Raw genomic sequence first — 21242 nt, 5'->3', positions numbered from 1 at the left:
TACTCCTGTATCCCTTGGGTAAATTCCTAGCAGTGCTATTGCTGGGTCATAGGGTAGGTATATTTTTAATTTTCTGAGGAACCTCCACACTGCTTTCCAGAGCGGCTGCACCAGTTTGCATTCCCACCAACAGTGCAAGAGGGTTCCCGTTTCTCCACATCCTCTCCAGCATCTATAGTCTCCTGATTTGTTCATTTTAGCCACTCTGACCGGCGTGAGGTGGTATCTGAGTGTGGTTTTGATTTGTATTTCCCTGATGAGGAGCGACGTTGAGCATCTTTTCATGTGCCTGTTGGCCATCTGGATGTCTTCTTTAGAGAAGTGTGTATTCATGTTTTCTGCCCATTTCTTCACTGGGTTATTTGTTTTTTGGGTGTGGAGTTTGGTGAGCTCTTTATAGATTTTGGATACTAGCCCTTTGTCTGATATGTCATTTGCAAATATCTTTTCCCATTCCGAAGGTTGCCTTTTAGTTTTGTTGGTTGTTTCCTTTGCTGTGCGGAAGCTTTTTATCTTCATAAGGTCCCAGTAATTCACTTTTGCTTTTAATTCCCTTGCCTTTGGGGATGTGTCGAGTAAGAGATTGCTACGGCTGAGGTCAGAGAGGTCTTTTCCTGCTTTCTCCTCTAGGGTTTTGATGGTTTCCTGTCTCACATTCAGGTCCTTTATCCATTTTGAGTTTATTTTTGTGAATGGTGTGAGAAAGTGGTCTAGTTTCAACTTTCTGCATGTTGCTGTCCAGTTCTCCCAGCACCATTTGTTAAAGAGACTGTCTTTTTTTCCATTGGATGTTCTTTCCTGCTTTGTCAAAGATGAGTTGGCCATACGTTTGTGGGTCTAGTTCTGGGGTTTCTATTCTATTCCATTGGTCTATGTGTCTGTTTTTGTGCCAATACCATGCTGTCTTGATGATGACAGCTTTGTAGTAGAGGCTAAAGTCTGGGATTGTGATGCCTCCTGCTTTGGTCTTCTTCTTCAAAATTACTTTGGCTATTCGGGGCCTTTTGTGGTTCCATATGAATTTTAGGATGGCTTGTTCTAGTTTCGAGAAGAATGCTGGTGCAATTTTGATTGGGATTGCATTGAATGTGTAGATAGCTTTGGGTAGTATTGACATTTTGACAATATTTATTCTTCCAATCCATGAGCAGGGAATGTCTTTCCATTTCTTTATATCTTCTTCAATTTCCTTCATAAGCTTTCTATAGTTTTCAGCATACAGATCTTTTACATCTTTGGTTAGATTTATTCCTAGGTATTTTATGCTTCTTGGTGCAATTGTGAATGGGATCAGTTTCTTTCTTTGTCTTTCTGTTGCTTCATTGTTAGTGTATAAGAATGCAACTGATTTCTGTACATTGATTTTGTATCCTGCAACTTTGCTGAATTCATGTATCCGTTCTAGCAGACTTTTGGTGGAGTCTATCGGATTTTCCATGTATAATATCATGTCATCTGCAAAAAGCAAAAGCTTGACTTCATCTTTGCCAATTTTGATGCCTTTGATTTCCTTTTGTTGTCTGATTGCTGATGCTAGAACTTCCAGCACTATGTTAAACAACAGCGGTGAGAGTGGGCATCCCTGTCGTGTTCCTGATCTCAGGGAAAAAGCTCTCAGTTTTTCCCCATTGAGGATGATGTTAGCTGTGGGCTTTTCATAAATGGCTTTTATGATCTTTAAGTATGTTCCTTCTATCCCGACTTTCTCAAGGGTTTTTATTAAGAAAGGGTGCTGGATTTTGTCAAAGGCCTTTTCTGCATCGATTGACAAGATCATATGGTTCTTCTCTTTTTTTTTGTTAATGTGATGTATCACGTTGATTGATTTGCGAATGTTGAACCAGCCCTGCATCCCAGGAATGAATCCCACTTGATCATGGTGAATAATTCTTTTTATATGCCATTGAATTCGATTTGCTAGTATCTTATTGAGAATTTTTGCATCCATATTCATCAGGGATATTGGCCTGTAGTTCTCTTTTTTTACTGGGTCTCTGTCTGGTTTAGGAATCAAAGTAATACTGGCTTCATAGAATGAGTCTGGAAGTTTTCCTTCCCTTTCTATTTCTTGGAATAGCTTGAGAAGGATAGGTATTATCTCTGCTTTAAACGTCTGGTAGAACTCCCCTGGGAAGCCATCTGGTCCTGGACTCTTATTTGTTGGGAGATTTTTGATAACCGATTCAATTTCTTCGCTGGTTATGGGTCTGTTCAAGCTTTCTATTTCCTCCTGATTGAGTTTTGGAAGAGTGTAGGTGTTTAGGAATTTGTCCATTTCTTCCAGGTTGTCCAATTTGTTGGCATATAATTTTTCATAGTATTCCCTGATAATTGTTTGTATCTCTGAGGGATTGGTTGTAATAATTCCATTTTCATTCATGATTTTATCTATTTGGGTCATCTCCCTTTTCTTTTTGAGAAGCCTGGCTAGAGGTTTGTCAATTATGTTTATTTTTTCAAAAAACCAACTCTTGGTTTCGTTGATCTGCTCTACAGTTTTTTTAGATTCTATATTGTTTATTTCTGCTCTGATCTTTATTATTTCTCTTCTTCTGCTGGGTTTAGGCTGCCTTTGCTGTTCTGCTTCTATTTCCTTTAGGTGTGCTGTTAGATTTTGTATTTGGGATTTTTCTTGTTTCTCGAGATAGGCCTGGATTGCAATGTATTTTCCTCTCAGGACTGCCTTCGCTGTGTCCCAAAGCGTTTGGATTGTTGTATTTTCATTTTCGTTTGTTTCCATATATTTGTTAATTTCTTCTCTAATTGCCTGGTTGACCCACTCATTCGTTAGTAGGGTGTTCTTTAACCTCCATGCTTTTGGAGGTTTTCCAGACTTTTTCCTATGGTTGATTTCAAGCTTCATAGCATTGTGGTCTGAAAGTATGCATGGTATAATTTCAATTCTTGTGAACTTATGAAGGGCTGTTTTGTGACCCAGTATATGATCTATCTTGGAGAATGTTCCATGTGCACTCGAGAAGAAAGTATATTCTGTTGCTTTGGGATGCAGAGTTCTAAATATATCTGTCAAGTCCATCTGATCCAATGTATCATTCAGGGCCCTTGTTTCTTTATTGACCATGTGTCTAGATGATCTATCCATTTCTGTAAGTGGGGTGTTAAAGTCCCCTGCAATTACCACATTCTTATCAATAAGGTTGCTTATGTTTGTGAGTAATTGTTTTATATATTTGGGGGCTCTGGTATTCGGCGCATAGAGATTTATAATTGTTAGCTCTTCCTGATGGATAGACCCTGTAATTATTATATAATGCCCTTCTTCATCTCTTGTTACAGCCTTTAATTAATTTAAAGTCTAGTTTGTCTGATATAAGTATGGCTACTCCAGCTTTCTTTTGGCTTCCAGTAGCATGATAAATAGTTCTCCATCCCCTCACTCTCAATCTAAAGGTGTCCTCAGATCTAAAATGAGTCTCTTGTAGACAGCAAATAGATGGGTCTTGTTTTTTTATCCATTCTGGTACCCTATGTCTTTTGGTTGGCGCATTTAATCCATTTACATTCAGTGTTATTATAGAAAGATACGGGTTTAGAGTCACTGTGATATCTGTGTGTTTTATGCTTGTAGTGATGTCTCTGGTACTTTGTCTCACAGGATCCCCCTTAGGATCTCTTGTAGGGCTGGTTTCGTGGTGACAAATTCCTTCAGTTTTTGTTTGTTTGGGAAGACCTTTATCTCTCCTTCTATTCTAAATGACAGACTTGCTGGATAAAGGATTCTCGGCTGCATATTTTTTCTGTTTAGCACACTGAAGATATCGTGCCAATCCTTTCTGGCCTGTCAAGTTTCAAAAGAGAGATCAGTCACGAGTCTTATAGGTCTCCCTTTATATGTGAGGGCACGTTTATCCCTTGCTGCTTTCAGAATTTTCTCTTTATCCTTGTATTTTGCCAGTTTCACTATGATATATTGTGCAGAAGATCGATTCAAGTTACGTCTGAAGGGAGTTCTCTGTGCCTCTTGGATTTCAGTGCCTTTTTCCTTCCCCAGTTCAGGGAAGTTCTCAGCTATAATTTCTTCAAGTACCCCTTCAGCACCTTTCCCTTTCTCTTCCTCCTCTGGGATACCAATTATGTGTATGTTATTTCTTTTTAGTGTATCACTTAGTTCTCTAATTTTCCCCTCATACTCCTGGATTTTTTTGTCTCTCTCTCAGCTTCCTCTTTTTCCATAACTTTATCTTCTAGTTCACCTATTCTCTCCTCTGCCTCTTCAATCCGAGCCGTCGTCGTTTCCATTTTGTTTTGCATTTCGTTTAAAGCGCTTTTCAGGTCCTCGTGACTGTTCCTTAGTCCTTTGATCTCTGTAGCAGGAGATTCTCTGCTGTCCTCTATACTGTTTTCAAGCCCAGCGATTAATTTTATGACTATCATTCTAAATTCACTTTCTGTTATATTATTTAAATCCTTTTTGATCAGTTCATTAGCTGTTGTTATTTCCTGGAGATTCTTCTGAGGGGAATTCTTCTGTTTGGTCATTTTGGATGGTCCCTGGAGTGGTGAGGACCTGCAGGTCACTTCCCCTGTGCTGTGGTGTATAACTGGAGTCGGTGGGCGGGGCCGCAGTCAGACCTGATGTCTGCCCCCAGCCCACCGCTGAGGCTACAGTCAGACTGGTGTGTGCCTTCTCTTCCCCTCTCCTAGGGGCGGGATTCACTGTGGGGTGGCGTGGCCCGTCTGGGCTACTTGCACACTGCCAGGCTTGTGGTGCTGGGGATCTGGCGTATTAGCTGGGGTGGGTAGGCAAGGTGCACGGGGGCAGGAGGGGCAGGCTTAGCTCGCTTTTCCTTAGGTGATCCACTTCAGGAGGGGCCCTGTGGCAGCGGGAGGGAGTCATATCTGCTGCCGGAGGTTTGGCTCTGCAGAAGCACAGAGTTGGGTGTTTGCGAGGAGCGAGCAAGTTCCCTGGCAGGAACTGGTTCCCTTTGGGATTTTGGCTGGGGGATGGGCGGGGGAGCGCCTTTGTTCCCCCCCAAGCTGAGCTCTGTCGTCCGGGGGCTCAGCAGCTCTCCCTCCCTTTGTCCTCCAGCCTTCCTGCTTTCTGAGCAGAGCTGTTAACTTATGACCTCCCAGAGGCTAAGTCGCGCTTGCTGTCGGAACACACTCCATCCCTCCCCTGCGCTTTTGCCAGCCATACTCGGGGGCTCTGCTTGGCCGGCGGGCCGCCCCTCTGCCCCGGCTCCCTCCCGCCAGTCTGTGGAGCGCGCACCGCCTCACCGACCTTCCTACCCTCTTCTGTGGGCCTCTCGTCTGCGCTTGTCTCCGGAGACTCCGTTCTGCTAATCGTCTGGCGGTTTTCTGTGTTATTTAGGCAGGTGAAGGTGGAATCTAAGTGACCAGCAGGACGCGCGGTGAGCCCAGCATCCTCCTACACCTCCATCTTCCCTCTCCTGGGATCTCCTCTTTGAAGATGACCTTTTCACAAGGTGCTTCTCTTCCCATCTGTTCCCATCCCATCTTCTATATTCTTGTAGTGTTTTCCCTTCCCTCTCCCCTTTCCCTTTCCTTTCCCTTTCCTTTCCCTTTCCTTTCCCTTATCCCCTCCCACTCTTTCTCCCTCTCTCCCTCCTTTCCTTCCTTCCTTTTGCATTTTGTTCTCCATATATGATCAACTGTGAGCTCCTTGAGGACAGGAATGCAATTTATTAAACTCTGTATCTCAACTCCTGCCATACATGACAACATGGATGAATTTCACAGATGTACTGTTGAGTGAAAGAAGCCAGACACCAAGAATACACACTTTTTTTTTGAAGTTTAAGAACAGGCAAAACCAGGGGCATCTGGCTGGCTCAGTCAGTAGAGGATGTGATTCTTGATCTCAGGGTTGTGAGTTCAGTCCCCACGTTGGGCATGGAGCCTACTTAAAATAAATTAATTTAAAAACACAAGCAAAACTAATTTGTGGAGATAGAGGTGAGAATGGTGGTTATCTTGGGTGTAGAGGGATTATTGATTGGCAGGACACAAAAGGAGACTTCTGGATACTTATAATTGTTTTAAATCTTGTCTTGGATCTACTAAGGGGCCTGCATGTGCATTTAAAATGTTTTTGATTTGTACACTTAATGTATGTGTACTTTGTGTATGTTATAGCTTAATAAAAATTTAGAAAGATGTTTTCCAATATGCAACACTTGTTTGGCGATTATTAGTCTTTCCAAAAAAGGCTGAATATTGAATGGATGTTATGATGAAGAAAGTGGTCAGTCTTAATCACCATATAACTTTGGCCAAATTTTAAGGAAATTGTAGCATACATTTTGAAAAACACAGAGGATGTCATAGTTTGATTTGGTAATGTTATTTGCAACACTGATTACATCTCCGCCTGGCTGTTGAAAATAGGGATAGCAAGACTTGTGGTTTGGGACCATTTGTGCAGATGGCATGGCACGGGACAACGGAGACTTAGGGCTATAGTCCCATCAGGTCGATGGAACACCTCATTTTTAATTGAGTCTCTTGCTTCCACTTCTGTGTTTTCTTTCCTTCCCCTTGTCCTTTTATCATTCGTACTTTGAAGTGAAATCTGCAACTCTAATAGATACTACTGACGCTCATGTGGCAGCTCTACCAGATGGTATTTGAATCTCGGGTGTTACTTGAAAAATGAAAAGACCAAACACATGCACAAATGAATGAAGGTTGAATTAATCTTTATAATTAAATGGAATATTACCCTGTTATGACTGATTTTAGCTTTCAAACTGGATTGCATGCTAATTTTTCAGTGAACTGTAATTGTATTAACATGGCTTTTTAGATGCTTCAAAGTACTTAAAATACATTTGCCAAGTTACTGAGAGAAAAGTTACTAGAACTTTTAATCTAAACATCTCTGAGATCTTGGGGTACATTTACATTGTATTAACATGTATTTAATTAACATGTATTAACATGTAACATTAATTAACATGTATTAACATTGTATTAACATGTATGTAATGTATTTACATAATACATTTGTATTATGACTTGTCATTGTAAAGTATTTTCCAATGGTTGATCAATTCTTTGCCCTTGTCATCCTGGGATTTAGGTGGCACTGGCCACTGATTGAACTGCAGATGCCCAGTGAACAGTCAGAAATTGTTGGAAGAGAGCCTGGTGCTTTCTTCATAAAGTACTCCTGTTGGTATAAGAGTGGTGGTGACCAGTGGGATGCCTAAGCAATAATGAAGGGGGGATGAACCCTTGTCTTATGGATGGACACCACCATGGCAGGCTTCTCAGAAATGAGTCTAGAAGCCTTGGCAAGTATCACAACATAGAGCATCTAGCAATCTAGCCCAAAGTTGAGCATGCAGGAGAATCCCTTACCATACTGCTTCTTAACGCTGAGTGACATTGTACCCCTGGGGAACATTTGGCAAGGTCTGGAGACAGTTTTGGTCACAACTGTGACATGGGGACGGGGGAGAGTTACTGGCATCTAGTAGCTTGAGACCAGGGATGCTGCTAAACATCCCACAGTGTGCAGGACAGACCCCCACAGATGAGAATCATTTGGCCCAAATGTCGTTAATGCCAAGGTTGAGAAACCCTGCCTCACAGTAAGGTTTGTTATAATGCAGGTTACTGGAGCGGAGTCCTGAGACGTTCTGCCTTAGTAGGTCTGAGGTGGGTCTGTGAATTTTTGCATTCTTAACAAGCTCTCAAGTGCTGCTGCCACTGCCAGTCTCAAAGTAAAGCTTTGAGAAGCCCTGAACTAGAGGGCTGTGGTGTCAAAGTTGCAAGCTGTATGTATGGGCGTTGGTTGTGTAGCATCCCTCTCGTGTAGAAAAACTATGTGACAATTCACATTGGCCTCATTTAATCATTCAGCAAGGTTATCTCATATGCTCTTTGCCCCCACATTATGAGGGAGGGAGGTGAAAAGTTTTTTAGGCTAGTAAAGAATTGTTTATGTCACAGGTAAACCTTAATGGAAAGAATGACCACAGGGGCACCTGGATGGCTCAGTTGGTTAAGCATCCGACTTTGGCTCAGGGCATCATTTCACAGTTTGGGGATTGAAGCCCTGCATCGGGCTCTGTGCTGTCAGCACAGAGCCTGCTTCATATCCTCTGTCCCTGCCTCTCTCTGCACCTCCCCCTTCATGCTCTCTCTCAAAAATAAACAAGCATTAAAAAAAAAAAGAATGACCACAAGACCCACTCATTTGCAGTGTTGATGAGAGAGTAGGATATGTTTCTTTAAGTTAATCTCCAACTTGGTTTCCATTTAAATAAGTAACTTAATAGTTGAAGGAGGATTAAATAGCTGACTAAATTTACCTGAGAAATATTATGTGTTAGGGACTGGATGTTGCTTGTGTGTTTCTAAGCCCTTTGAATTTTGACATTTGAAAGTGATTTTTAATAATTTCCATGCAGTTTTTCTCCCCCCCACCCCCAGAAGCACATTGATTTTTCCATGGTATTAATTCCTGCTTCTGGTTAATATTTTTATGCTGTCCCTATTTTAAAATTCAGGTGTTTACCTCAACAAAACATGAAACCTTATGTTGAGTCACGTGTTTATATCTTGATGAAACTGTTTAAAAACTTAACCTTTGACCCTTATCTTCCCCTTGCTATCTTTACTATTAGTTTTGAAAAATCTGGGAAGCTTTTATTGTGAAGAGGTGTTGGCAGACTACTTATACAAGGACCCAAGTAGTAAATATTTTATAGGCCCGGTGGTCTCTTTTGTGGTTACTCAGCTTAGCAGCTGGAGCTTGAGAATGGACATAGGCCGCTAGACAAATAAGCTTGGCTATTGTTGGAGAGGAAAAAGTTTTCCTCTACCCTTTGAGGTCAAGTGTTTGGGGCCTGCGAATTAAACTGCCAAAGACAGATTAGCAAGAAAAAAGACAAAGTTTATTCCCTTAAGTAGGTGGGAGCCCACAGCAAGTGTAGCTCAGAGAACCCCATTGAAAATTTGGGGCTTCAATACCATCTTAATGGGAATGGGTTAGGATTTCAAGTGGCAGTAAATGGTGGGAAATGATTGAGCAATATATGGGGGAAACTAATAGAAAGTACAGTTTGTTTTAGTAAGGTCTGTTTATGCAATCTCATTTCTGGTTATAGGAGTCATTTCCTCTGGCATAGAAAGCCTCCCTTGAGGCTTCCATGACAGTGGAATTCTTCTGGAAGGCTCTGCTTTTAAGCAAGTAAGGGGGGTGTAGAGAAAGCCTCTTCCTGCATCTATTGATTCTCAAATACCTTCAGTTCAAAAGAATTCTTAGGCCATGGTGGCATATTGTGCACCCCTTCAGCAGATTCCTGTAAAACCATTTACAAAAACAGGTGGTGGACTGGTTTTGGCCTGTGGGCTGTAGTTGCTGACCTGATGTGGAGCCCTGTGTGGGTGACAGAGAAAAATATTCGTGACTTTGGCCCATATAAAAGCCTGACTACAATATAGGACTGTTCCAGCTCTTGGACTTTTCTCATCTTGGCTGTGTCTGGACAAATGGGTTTAGCTAATTGAAGCTTAGGATATTCATTTGAGAAGGTTTAGCAGCTGTTGTGTGTTTGCAAAAAGTTTGTTAGCAATTGACTATATGTGATTGAAAGTAATAAAAAGACACTGACTTTTTAAAAAATTGTATGATCTTGTCACTCTTCCTGTTCAGTTTTAAAGGGAGTGTATGAGACTTCCCTCTGTTTTTAAGGTAATATTGCCCCTACCTACCCTCAGGGGGATATGTTGTTTTATGGATTAACCCTTGGATAGTTTTGGGTTCTTAACTCTATCACTGTTACCTGCTCCATTTATTTACTAAGAACATCCAAATTTTTGTTTCTTTCTTTAACTCTGTTGGGTGCAGTACGCATCCAAGTGAGGGGATCATCACAAAGACATCCGGGGAATGTTCAGCACCAGTTTGGCTACACTATAGCTTACCTGTGCGTGTGTAGTTTTCCTTTTTCAGACTGGAAAAACTGCCCACCTCCAAGACACGTGGAGTTGGAGTTTTCAAAACAAGAGGAGGGATGGATGGAGCTGGTTTGCGATGTGGAATACTTCCTAGAATGTTGTCTGTGTTTGCCGAGAAATGGGTATTGTCTGCTCCACTGGGACATGACTCAGGCAGGGTTTAGGATGGAAGAGCCGAAATCTGAGCCTTCCTGGCTTCCAGCTCTTGTAAAATCACAACTGTGACTTGCACCTATAAAGTCCTCTGATTTAGGGGGGCGCTGAACTTATCTTCCACCCCAGCATGATGCATGAGCCTGTGAACCACACCCAAAAGCAATTTGCAGAATTAAAGTTTTCGAAGACTCCTAATAAATCAGTGCCATTCTTACTGAGAAGATAAAATTTGATTTTTCAGATAAATGCATTGTTATTATTTTTGGGATCCAGATAGCCCCAGAGGATATTAAAGCCTGTTCCCCAGGCTAATTTTCATCAATACCGTCAGCTCTGTTTAGGATAATATCTTCCGCCAAGGCATCTACACTAGTCCATCATTTGTTTGGTATTATGAAAACGGCCATTGTTTTGAAGGATAGTGTAATTCATGTACGGTCTCCTGAACTTTTGGATGCTTAAAGCTCAGAATTTTGATTGATGTTTAATCGTTATTACAGAACTCATCAGAGAGAATGAGGCCTCAGTGTGGTTAAGCCGGACTGAAGCTTGCTTTTTTTTTTTTTTTTTAATGTTTATTTATTTTTGAGAGATACAGAGACAGAATGCAAGTGCGTTAGGGGCAGAGAGAGAGGGAGACACAGAATCCGAAGCAGGATCCAGGCTCCAAGGTGTCAGCACAGAGCCCGACGCGGGGCTCGAACCACGAACCGTGAGATCATGACCTGGGCCGATGTTGGACACTCAGCTGACTGAGCCACCCAGGTGCCCCCTGACTGAAGCTTTCAAAGCCATTGCAAGCTTAAAAAAATTGTGCTATAAATTGTTTGTAAAAGGGCAATTGATCATCACGTTCCTTTTTTTTTTTAAGTTGGTTAAATTTATAAAAAAGAAAAAAAATGTGCTAAGAGACTTAACTAGGAAGCAGAAACACAAAGCTGTTTAATTAAGTGATTAAAGCGATCCCTTTGATGTAATACATGCAAGACATTTGAGAATTTACCTGACTCTCCAAAACAGCCAAGTCAGTGGGGATTAAAACAAATGAGCTTTCCATCTTGCTTTCTGCCAATCAGCTTAATACTAAGTGGCTTTGAAAATTCAGGAGTAAAGCACCCCTCCTGACCAGTTTTAAATCAGTTTGGTCATCTGTGTCAAAATTAGACAGTGTTTCATTGTCACAGCCAAGTAAAGCAGAATTACGTTTGTTTCTGTTTTTCCCACCAGCACTGTCACGTTGTAGTGTACCTTGTGGAAAATTCTGGGAAGGAGGGGTGACTTACATGTTTAAATCACATTGTGTTTTAAATTTCTGATGTTCCTTGTTTTTCTGAGTTCATCTGTGGTAGTTATTCTCTCTCTCTCAATGGAATAATCCTCACTTTATGAACTCTCTGTTGTCTCCACAGGATTAATTGTAATTTTTTAGAGCTCTAGCCCTAAGACTTTAGGGCAAGGAATAAACTCCTAAGCAATTAAGATTTGTCGTATGTACATGTTAGTAATAGCAAAGAGCAAAACAAAATAAAAAGTAGCTAAAAATGCATGCAGATGCACATACCCCCCCCCCCCCCCCCCCCCCGCCGCACTGTTCAGTGTGAATCACTTGGGCGGGCATTGTTGAGCACTTACTGTGTACTAGGCCCTGTGCCACCAATTGAGGCGACTCGATGAACATTCCACTCTCATTGAATTGTCTATGTCAGCCCAGCAAACTACGGCTCTTGAGCCGTGCTTGGCATGCTGCTTATTTCTGTATGGTCTACAAGTTAAGAATGGATTTAACATTTTCAAATGGTTTAAAGAAATCAAAATAAGAATATATCATGATACATAAAAGTTATATGAGATTCAAATTTTAGTGGAACACAGACAGAGCCGTTCATCTGTGTGTCATCTACAGCTGCTTTCCTAGGTACAATAGCAGAGTGGAGTAGTTGCAATAAAGACCATATGGCTGGCAAAACTGAGAATATTTACTATCTGATCATTTACGGAAAAAGTTTGCTCGCCCTTGATCTAGGTGATTCAACTTTTCCTTTCCCAGCTCCTTTATTATTCAAATACTTCTTTTCAACTCTCTGTTTCACTGTATTTGTATTAGAAGTAAAATTACCCACATTTTACACATGAGAAACTGAGAGGTTCAGAAAATTAAGTCAGTGCTGTTACTTTGTAGTAGCAGTAATCACAAGTTGTCATAGAATATTTTTCCTCAGTTCCATTATACAAATACAGTGAGACCATGGATCATTTATATATTTTCATGTTTCTTTAGCCAAGGAAAATCCTGGCCTTAGAGTACTTTCTCAATAAGTTATTTGTTGATTGATTGGAATAGCTTATATTAAGACAGTTTTGGTTCTCCTCAGGAATCAATTCCAATGGATTTTAAACATTGCTCCATTTTCCAGAAAGTTCCCTTGGTTCTGACAAAGTCTCTTTTTCCCCTACTTTTTTCCTCCTATGGTAAGATCAGTTAATATGGAAATGTGCCTTGATATCAGCAGCCTTAAATGTCATGTGGCAGACTGTAACCTTTCATATTTTCTGATACTGTTGTTGACATTGGTCAGAGTGGTTTATCAACCAAATTACTCATTATATGAATCAACATTTATTGTGTGTGCGTCTATCACTTGTTATGTGCCTGCCATTGTGTTGCATGTGGGGAACACAATGGTGATTACATGGAATAGGCCATTGGCTTAATTTCAGTAGTAGCAGAAAGAAGGTTCTCTTAGCTATAAAAGCCTCCTTTATAATTGGATTTATCCCTTTGGTTAATGAAGTACTGTTTTAAATACAGATCTTTCTTCAGGGTTAATACGTTAGATTGCTATTAGTCACTCACATTTTATTAAACATTAGTTTGAGGCCTCAGTGACAGCTAATGGATTAGCTGCCTTAAGGGAATAACAGTTTTGATGGATGGTGAGGGAAGGGGAGATGACTTTGGAGCCAGTGCATTGCCAAGGAGAGGCCAGTTTGGGTATGGTCAGGGAGCAAGTGGTATGAACACCCCCAGGACCTGCTGATGTTGGGAGGAATGGATACAGGATACAGAAAGGAGAGGGAAGCAGAAACCAGTATGGCAAATACGAAAGGCAACCTTTTTCTTTGACCTTTTCTAGAATTAGCTTTCATAGTGTTGCTTGTGTCCATTTTCTAAGGTGTGTGAACAGTGGCCCTCAAAAGAGTCCCCAGACTTTTTTGGAAGTGTGAATAGTCTGGGTTCTCCTGGCTCATGCATAGAGTTTAGCTTTGCTTGGAAAATCTTCCACCATGCTCCAAGAATCTCACGGGCACATCTGTCTCCGCATTGACTACCGCCTTGCTTCACCAGCCTTTCCTCTCTCCCCACTTTGCATGGCCCTCTGAAACTGGACCTCTGATTAAAGAGAGTGACAGTCTTCCTCAGGGGAGTTCAGGCATTTGGTTAAGAGTGTGATCTGGTCTGGCCTTACCTGAAGGACCCTCTAAATAAGCACAATTACTCTAAATCTCTGGAAGAAGTCACGTTTCTACTTTCTGTGTGTAACCTGCAGTTAGCATTTATTCATCATCTACTCAGGACCAAGGCATAAAAAAGTGCTTTACAGGATGTGTCATTCTGAATCCTTGCAGACAACCCTCTGAAGTAGGCCCTATATTTTTCTCAGACTGCATCTGAGGAAAAGGAGAGCATATTAGGGTTACATTCAGCTACAGCTAATGGAAAACATGGCATACCATGCCTTAAACAAATAAGGGGTTTACTTTCCCTATGTCATGGAGGAGAAAGGTAGGAAGTTCAGGGCTGATATGCTGGGCTCCAGATGCCATCAACCCATCATTCCAGCATCTTTAGCATGTAGATCTTCTTCACGTTTCATGCCTTGTGATTATAAGATGGCTGCTCTACCTCTGGCATTGAATCGGCATTATAGGAAAGAAGAGGAAAAGCTAAAGCAGTGGTTCTCACTTCAGGGCAGTTTTTCCCCTAGGGAATTTTTGGAAATAACCGGAGACAATTTCGGTTGTCCAGACTTGGGGTTGGGTGTTTATACTGGTATCTAGTGTATAGAAGAAGCTGACAACACTGCTAAACATCCTACAGTCTACTGGACACCTTCCACAACAATTATCTGGCTCAAAAATGTCAATAGAGCTGAGATCTAGAAACCCTGGACCAAAGGAAGAAAACACAAACCAGCCAAATCTGTCCTTTTTAAAAATGGACTCCTGGAAGTGGAACACGGCCATTAGCCAGAATCTCATTCCATAGCCAATTCTAGCTGCAAAGGAAGCTAGGTGATACAGCTATTTTTTTGTTTGTTCTTTTGTCATCCTGAACAGAATTGGAGTCTGATACTAAGAGAAGGAAAGTAGAATGGATATTCAGTAGACAACAGGAAGTATTTGCTTCTGAAAAGTAAGAACTTTGCACAAGGTCACAGAGGTGGTGAAGATCAGCAGTGGCTTGAGCCTACTCCATTGAGGAAGGACATTTGGTTGTCACATGCAGCAGTCCCTTTCCAGAATTTTGTCTGAATAAGGAATGCAAATGCATGCAGTGGTTACAGAAAACTCTGGAGTTTTTGATCAGTCACAGTCAGCCTAGGAAATATTCCTTGTTGAACATAATATGCAGTCTGTTACCTATTTATACCACCGTTCTCTCAGTATTTGCATTGGGACTTGCCTTTCCTTCTTGTCTGTGTCGCCAACCCATGGGGTAACTAATTTCAGGTCTGTCTCACGATACTTTGCCCTTGAGCAAATCATCAAGCTGTTGGTATTCATTTATCTCATTCATGAAAAGTAAAAAGGTGATGTAATCACTGTTTGCCTTAAAGGGTGTATCAGAGTTCATGCGGGAACATGAATGCCCTTCAAAGTGTATCAAGGAAGAAGATGTATAATACAGGGAATTGGAGGCTTCTGCAACTGTTGGGAAGGCTGGAGAGCAAAGGCCACAATCTCTCAGTGAACTGCTGCCCTCACACAGAAGGGGTCTTCTCAGGAGACTGCCTGGAAGCTGCTGGCACAGCGCTCCCTCTGCCATCTGCAGATGGCTCTGTGTCTGCCCATAGCTCCCAATGAAGTGAATAAATAGTGTCTCCTTCTACCTTTGCAATGTCCTATAAGTTGTTCTCATTGACAGATTCTAACGTGGAGCCATGCCCCACGGGATTTCTGGAGATGGACTTCTGAAGCTTCTCGGAGAAGAATGTAGAATGGGGCGGGGTGGGATGATGTGGAACTGACAACAGACTGTCTGACAGAGGGACCATTGGAGTTTGAATGGAGGCATACATAAAGGGCACATTTTGGAAAGAAGAGCACTCTGTTCAGCTGTTGGCAATGTTGCTACTAGTCTTATTATCTTATTCTATCTATATGTCCTTGGGAGATGAATTACAGATTCTTTGTAGCTCTCTTCTGGCTCTCTTCAAGTCTTGGTATTGCTAAATAAATAATAAAAAAGGATTCAATGACCTGCATGTACAGTGTAGAAGGTAATATATTCTGTGAAGCTCCGTAGTGCAGTGGGGGTCCCAGAACGCGAGGTTTGAAAAACAATGCATAATTCATCAGCATGCTCCAGGAAGACCAGTGTTCAGAAAACGATTGTGGATGACCCAGCTTATATATCTCTTCACTTTTGGGGAAACTATCTGGAGCTCTTTATTTGCTCTGTGTTACGCAAGTGACTAGTGGCGAACTCATAAAATGCAACGAGGACTTAAATGCAATGAGGGAAACACTACTACAACAGTCTTGAAACAAGGGAATTTATAGGCATAGGAGGCATTGTGTGGCGTTGGGGGAGAGTTGTAACCTCTAGTTATCTGTTCTCTAGATCACATCAGGCTTTCAGTGTAACTCACAGGTTTTTGAAGGCAGAATTTGATCTGTGCTATATTTGAGGCTGGAACAACAAAATCCATTATGACTGTGTCCTATGGCACTTGTAAAATCCTTTCTGAGTCTTTGAGTTTCAAATTTCTACTGATATTTAATATTTGAATTACCTCAAGGAAGATAAGGAAAATGTATTATGTTATTCTGTTTATTTCTTGGGTGAGGAAAATTGAAAGGGACTAAAGGTAAAAACTCATTAGCAAGAGCAATATGCAAAGGTCACTGGTTTTGCTGTGCTCAAATAAAACCAGTGTGTTTGGGGTTGCCTGGTGTCTAGTGTTGGGTCTTCTGGAGACAAAGCTGGAGATGAGGATTTGGGTGCAAGTGATTTAGGATTTATTCTGCAAGTGCTCCCAAGAGAAACCAGCAAAGGAATAGGAGAAGCCAGCCAGAGAAGGGTGAGAGGCAGCCAAGGGTGTGATTTTAGGGGAAGTCTCAAACAGCCTGATTGTTCAGGGGAACTCTGGAGTGCAAATTAGACCTCACAGTTTGTCCCGAATTGAGGCAAAATAGCGGGGCTTTCCTACTCCTGCTACAGCCAGGCATTGGCTGAAGGCTGCTGGGGTAGGTGGGGGGTGGGGATGGGATCTGAAGGTAGATGAACTCCCAGGAAAGAACTGTTTGAGTACAGGCCAGGGGCTCCAGTAGCCCTAGGGCAGGCCTTCTAAGATCTGATGTGCTGGCCACGAAAAGAAAAAGAACATTAGATGCTGGGGAGGGTGTGGAGAAGCAATAAAAAGGATCCCAGGGGGATCTGGGTAAATCCCTAATTTCTCTTTGAGTAAGCCACTCTTTGGTTTTTATGAAATCTAGAATCTGGAGAGAGGATAGAGACATATTTTCACATGGGATTGTAAAGTTTTTCTAGAGCAAGAGTTGGCAAACCTTTTCTACAAAGGGCTGGATAGTAAATGTTTGAGGTTTTGTGGGCCACAGAGTTTCTGTTCCAGCTACTCAACTCTGCCTCCATAGTGCAAAAGCAGCCACAGATTATGTGTAAATGAGTGGGCGTGGTTGTGTTCCGATAAAACTTTATAAAAACAGATGGAGGTGGGGTGGGGAAGAGAGGGGACACTAGATTTGGCCCATAGTTTGCCAGTCCCTGATATGCAAGTTCCTTGTATGGGCCCAAGGTGATTTTTCCTCTATTCATTCTCTTTATGCTGCAGAACACAGGGAGTAATTAGTAGGTCTATCAAAGGGATGGTTGTGACACATCTTACGTTAGTCTGGACCCTCTACCTCCAATCTTTCTGGCATTCTGGCCAGCATCATTCTCAGTGTTGCATGGTAATCTTGCTGAAGGGTGACTCCTCTTGTTTTACTCCTGCTAAAAATATTTAGTTCTCTCCTATCTATTGACTTTTTTAAAAAATGTTTTATTTACTTTTGAGAGAGAAAGAGCGTGAGCAGGGGAGGGGCAGAGAGAGAGAGGGAGAGAGAGAATCCCAAGCAGGCTCCCTGACGTAGGGCTCGAACTCACGAACCATGAGATTGTGAACTGAGCCAAAGTCGGACACCTCACCAACTGAGCCACCTAGGCGCCCCTGTCCTCTCCTGTCTATAAAATAAAATACAGACTCTTCGCATGGCATTCAGGAATCCCTGTGAACTGGCCCAAACCAGTTTTCCTGCATTGGTTACTGCTCTCCCCTCCTAGTGCTTTCTAGTCCAGCTACAGCAAGCTACGCCCCCCTCTCTGTGCCATGATCTTCTTTCCTGGGCCCTGTCTTTGCCCCTTTTGTTTGCTCTCCCGGAATGTTCTTCATCTCACTTCTGCATTTTGAAGTCCCAGCCATTCTCTAAGGATCAGTTTGGTCACCTACATTAAACCTTTTTCCCATGAGCAATTAGTCTCTGCTCTGGACTTTGATAACAATATTTTCTTTGTTTTAAAACCTGTATTTTATTCTTACTATATATTTGTTTGTTACATTCACTGTATTGTTAACGTATTGAGGGTAGGGACTGAATTTAAAAAAGTGGATTTTTTTTTCTGTATTTCACAGTGGGTTGCATACAGTGTACTAGATACTCAGTAAAGAGAGTTTTCAGATGAAAGTTGCATTCCTAGGTTGTGTGATTATTAATGATTTGAGTGCTGAGACTCTGACATCATTTTTTTCTTTCATTTTTATAGGCAAGAGCTGTTTTGGCAAAAGTTGGCTATCCTGAGTTTATAATGAATGATACTTATGTTAATGAAGACCTCAAAGCAGTAAGTGCTAAATATACTGTATTTTTGTTTTTTTGGCAAGTTTTACTGGCCTTGTGCCTTTCAACTAACCCAAGTCCAAGCACTTAAACCGGGTAGTGCCAGAAAGCACCAACTTTTGATTCATTCCTTGGCTAGATATGAGCCTCAATATGCCAGGCGTATCACAAGATTTAGAGCAGATTCAAATTAAAGGAAGTGTCAGAAAGAATGCATAGCTGAGTGGGTACCATAAAGCAAATGGACCTGGATTCGGTCTAATTTGATCATAAAGGAAAGAATTAAGCAAATTGAGTATTTTACAATTAGTGGGCATGTTCTAATGTAAAATGCATGATGTTTGTTGTTAAACATTCTTTATGTGCTTCACTCCTATTAAATGACTAATAATAAATCTGCCTGCTGGGAGTTAACTTCATTAAACTTCATGAGTGTTTTGGCAGATTAAGTGCACATACATATGACTCCACAATTTATTGTGAGTTGGACTGTATATTTGCAGTAAGCTATTGATGGAGGAATAGTAATAATTCTTTTATTTTCTGATATTTTGGGACATGTATTTTCCAGTAGATATATTCACCACAGGGCTTTCTAATCACAACCAGTGTTACTTCCTTTCCTATAAATAGTTCTGATAAAGAACTTTTCTTCCTCACAAAACCCCCTATTTTTACCACTTACTAGATTTTCTTGAAGAAGTAGTTTTTTAGTTTGTTACATAAGTAAGGTTCTGAGGTACAGGTCTTTCCTGAAATTGTAGTTTGACAAGTCACATATCTAGAAGAAGTCCTAGCTTTGTAGATGAACATCAGACTTTTATAAGCTTATTCAGAAGTGAGAGAAAGCTTTAATGATAAAGTTTCCCCATTGGGCTCCAAGATGTGGCCTTCCAAAGCATATTGATCCAGTTGCTATGTAGGAAAATACATATGCTTCAGCCCATCTTACACATTGTTTTGATGCTGAATGGTCTCACTATTACTATGATAATTAAAAATATTGCTCCACCTGACACATTCCTGTACATTATATTTTAAGCTCCACAGTGATCCTATGAAGTAGATGGTGTTTATCCCCATTTTGCAGAAAAGGACGTAGAGTCTCAAAGATTTTAGTGATTTCCTCAGTGTTTTACGGGGAATCCGAGCCTGGACTGACATCTGGGCCCAGAAAGCTCTGCAAGGTCCTGGTCAGGCACCTGCACTGGAGGAAGAGTAGTGGGTTTGAAGAATCAATGGGCGCTCCTTCCCAGAGCTGGTTGGGAAGGGGGAAGAATATGGGGGGGGTCATATTGTCTAGGGGTTAAGAGCACAGGCCTTGGAGTGATTCTGCCTTTTCTACTTATTAGTTGTTTGATCTTGTGCAGCTTCAGTTAGCTTCCCTTTGGTTATTGGCTGTGGGTTTGCAAGCTTCTCAGAAGCTTCCTGGGGGTAATCCGAAACCAGCCCCCATGCTCAGCGGGTGGGGAGTGAAGGAAGAGGCAGGCCGCTCCAGGTTGGTAGGTGGTAGTTTAATAAGCCAAGGGGCTTACATACTAGGGCAGCAAGACAAGTGTATCCCTGCACCTGCTCGCCAAATCTTAAAAGTTTATATAGAGGCTATAACTAGGTTCAGTCATGTATACTGTGTAAGTGTTCTCAACACCTCATCACTATCTCAAGGCCGTGTCCTTGGAGCCGCCTCTGGGAGCGGGGAAAGACAAGTGGAACTCACATTCCAAGGCCAAGTATACAAATGTAAAAGCACCTTGCATAATGTTCTGCTGCATAAGTAGGTTCCCTGTGAGGGGTAGCTATTACTTTGTGGGTCAGAATGAGAACTGTCACTGCTGAGAAGAGCATCACCAGGGCACAAAACTCCTTAGGAAGAGAGCCTGAGTGAGACTGGCAACTATTCCAAGTCAAAGATGTAGATGAGACGGTGTGAGAGGCATTTTGGTGTAGTGGTTGGGAACGCAGGCCCTGGAATCAAAGTGCCTGGAGTTAAATCCCTGGTCTGCCATTTATTAGCTGTGTGGCCTAGGGTAGCTTATATAACCTCTCTGTGCCTCAGATTCCTCATATTAAAATGGCGATGACAGTAATAATCCCTCCCTTACACAGCTGCTGGGAAGATCAGGTAAGTTAACATATTTAGAATATTTAAAACCTATCCTGGCACACAGCAAGCACAATATAAGTGTTAGTTAGGACATCTTTAATATGTAGTTATGATAGGTTATTTTGGTGTGGAAAATTCATTATGAATTGACTCGTGTGGTATCCAGGTGCCTCAAATTGATTTAAAAGGCTATACAGATGGAACAGTCTCAAGCTTTAAGCAAATAAGATAGCATCAAGGGCCCACTGTCCATATTGAGTTGATCAACTTTTGTTGGCAGTCTGCTGTTGTCTAAGGTGAGTGCCCAAAATGTAAGTACTCACCGAATGCAGTGAGTGCTTGCACTGAATCCAGATGCCAGACAGGATGCACTGTTCGGTATGTTTCCTTGTTTCTCTAGGCTCTGAACTGAAGCCATTAGACACCAAGATGTTAAGTGCTTTTGTCAAGAAACGGCTTTCGTCTGACTCATTGCCGGAGTAGACACAGTTGAACTCAAGAGATGCTAACAGTTTAAAAAATGGGCAGTGAGAAAACATCCAGATAGTGAAATAAAAATATGTCTGTGTTCAGAAATGGATAGAAGAAATGAATAACCCCCAACCTGAAACTAGGTAAAGGATGCTAGATGTGATAGTAATAGTGTCACCGAGGTTAATAGCTGGCGTACAGTGAGGCTGTGTTCTCAGGTCTGGGAAACATGTAGGTAAGGGCTACTCTAGGGCCTGTGAGAAATTTTTGGTAATACAAGCTCTGAGTGTTGAGAGGCTGTTGGAAATGAAAAACAGCTTACTTCATTTGACACAAGCAAAGATACGATTCATCAGGCAGAAAGGCAAAAGGAAAGAGCATAGAGATTAGGTAATGGATCGGATGAAGGTCAAGGAGAAAGGTTGAAGACTGAAGTTGG

General features: G+C 41.6%; 1 protein-coding gene across 2 annotated transcripts in view; it reads left to right on the top strand.

Annotated features, from left to right (window-relative positions):
• The window catches only part of PHEX (phosphate regulating endopeptidase X-linked), a 229879-nt gene that overhangs the window by 142572 nt on the left and 66065 nt on the right, over positions 1-21242 (top strand). For both annotated transcript variants that reach the window (XM_019433558.2, XM_019433557.2), the window contains one exon: positions 18155-18232. In XM_019433558.2, the coding sequence (XP_019289103.1) occupies positions 18155-18232 (78 nt within the window). The remainder of the gene's footprint in view (positions 1-18154; positions 18233-21242) is intronic.

This window comes from Panthera pardus, unplaced genomic scaffold (genome assembly GCF_024362965.1).
Source record: "Panthera pardus isolate Hobbes unplaced genomic scaffold, ASM2436296v1 HiC_scaffold_27, whole genome shotgun sequence".
NCBI classification, from domain to species: Eukaryota; Metazoa; Chordata; class Mammalia; order Carnivora; family Felidae; genus Panthera; species Panthera pardus.
This window is presented reverse-complemented; position numbering and strand designations above follow the sequence as displayed.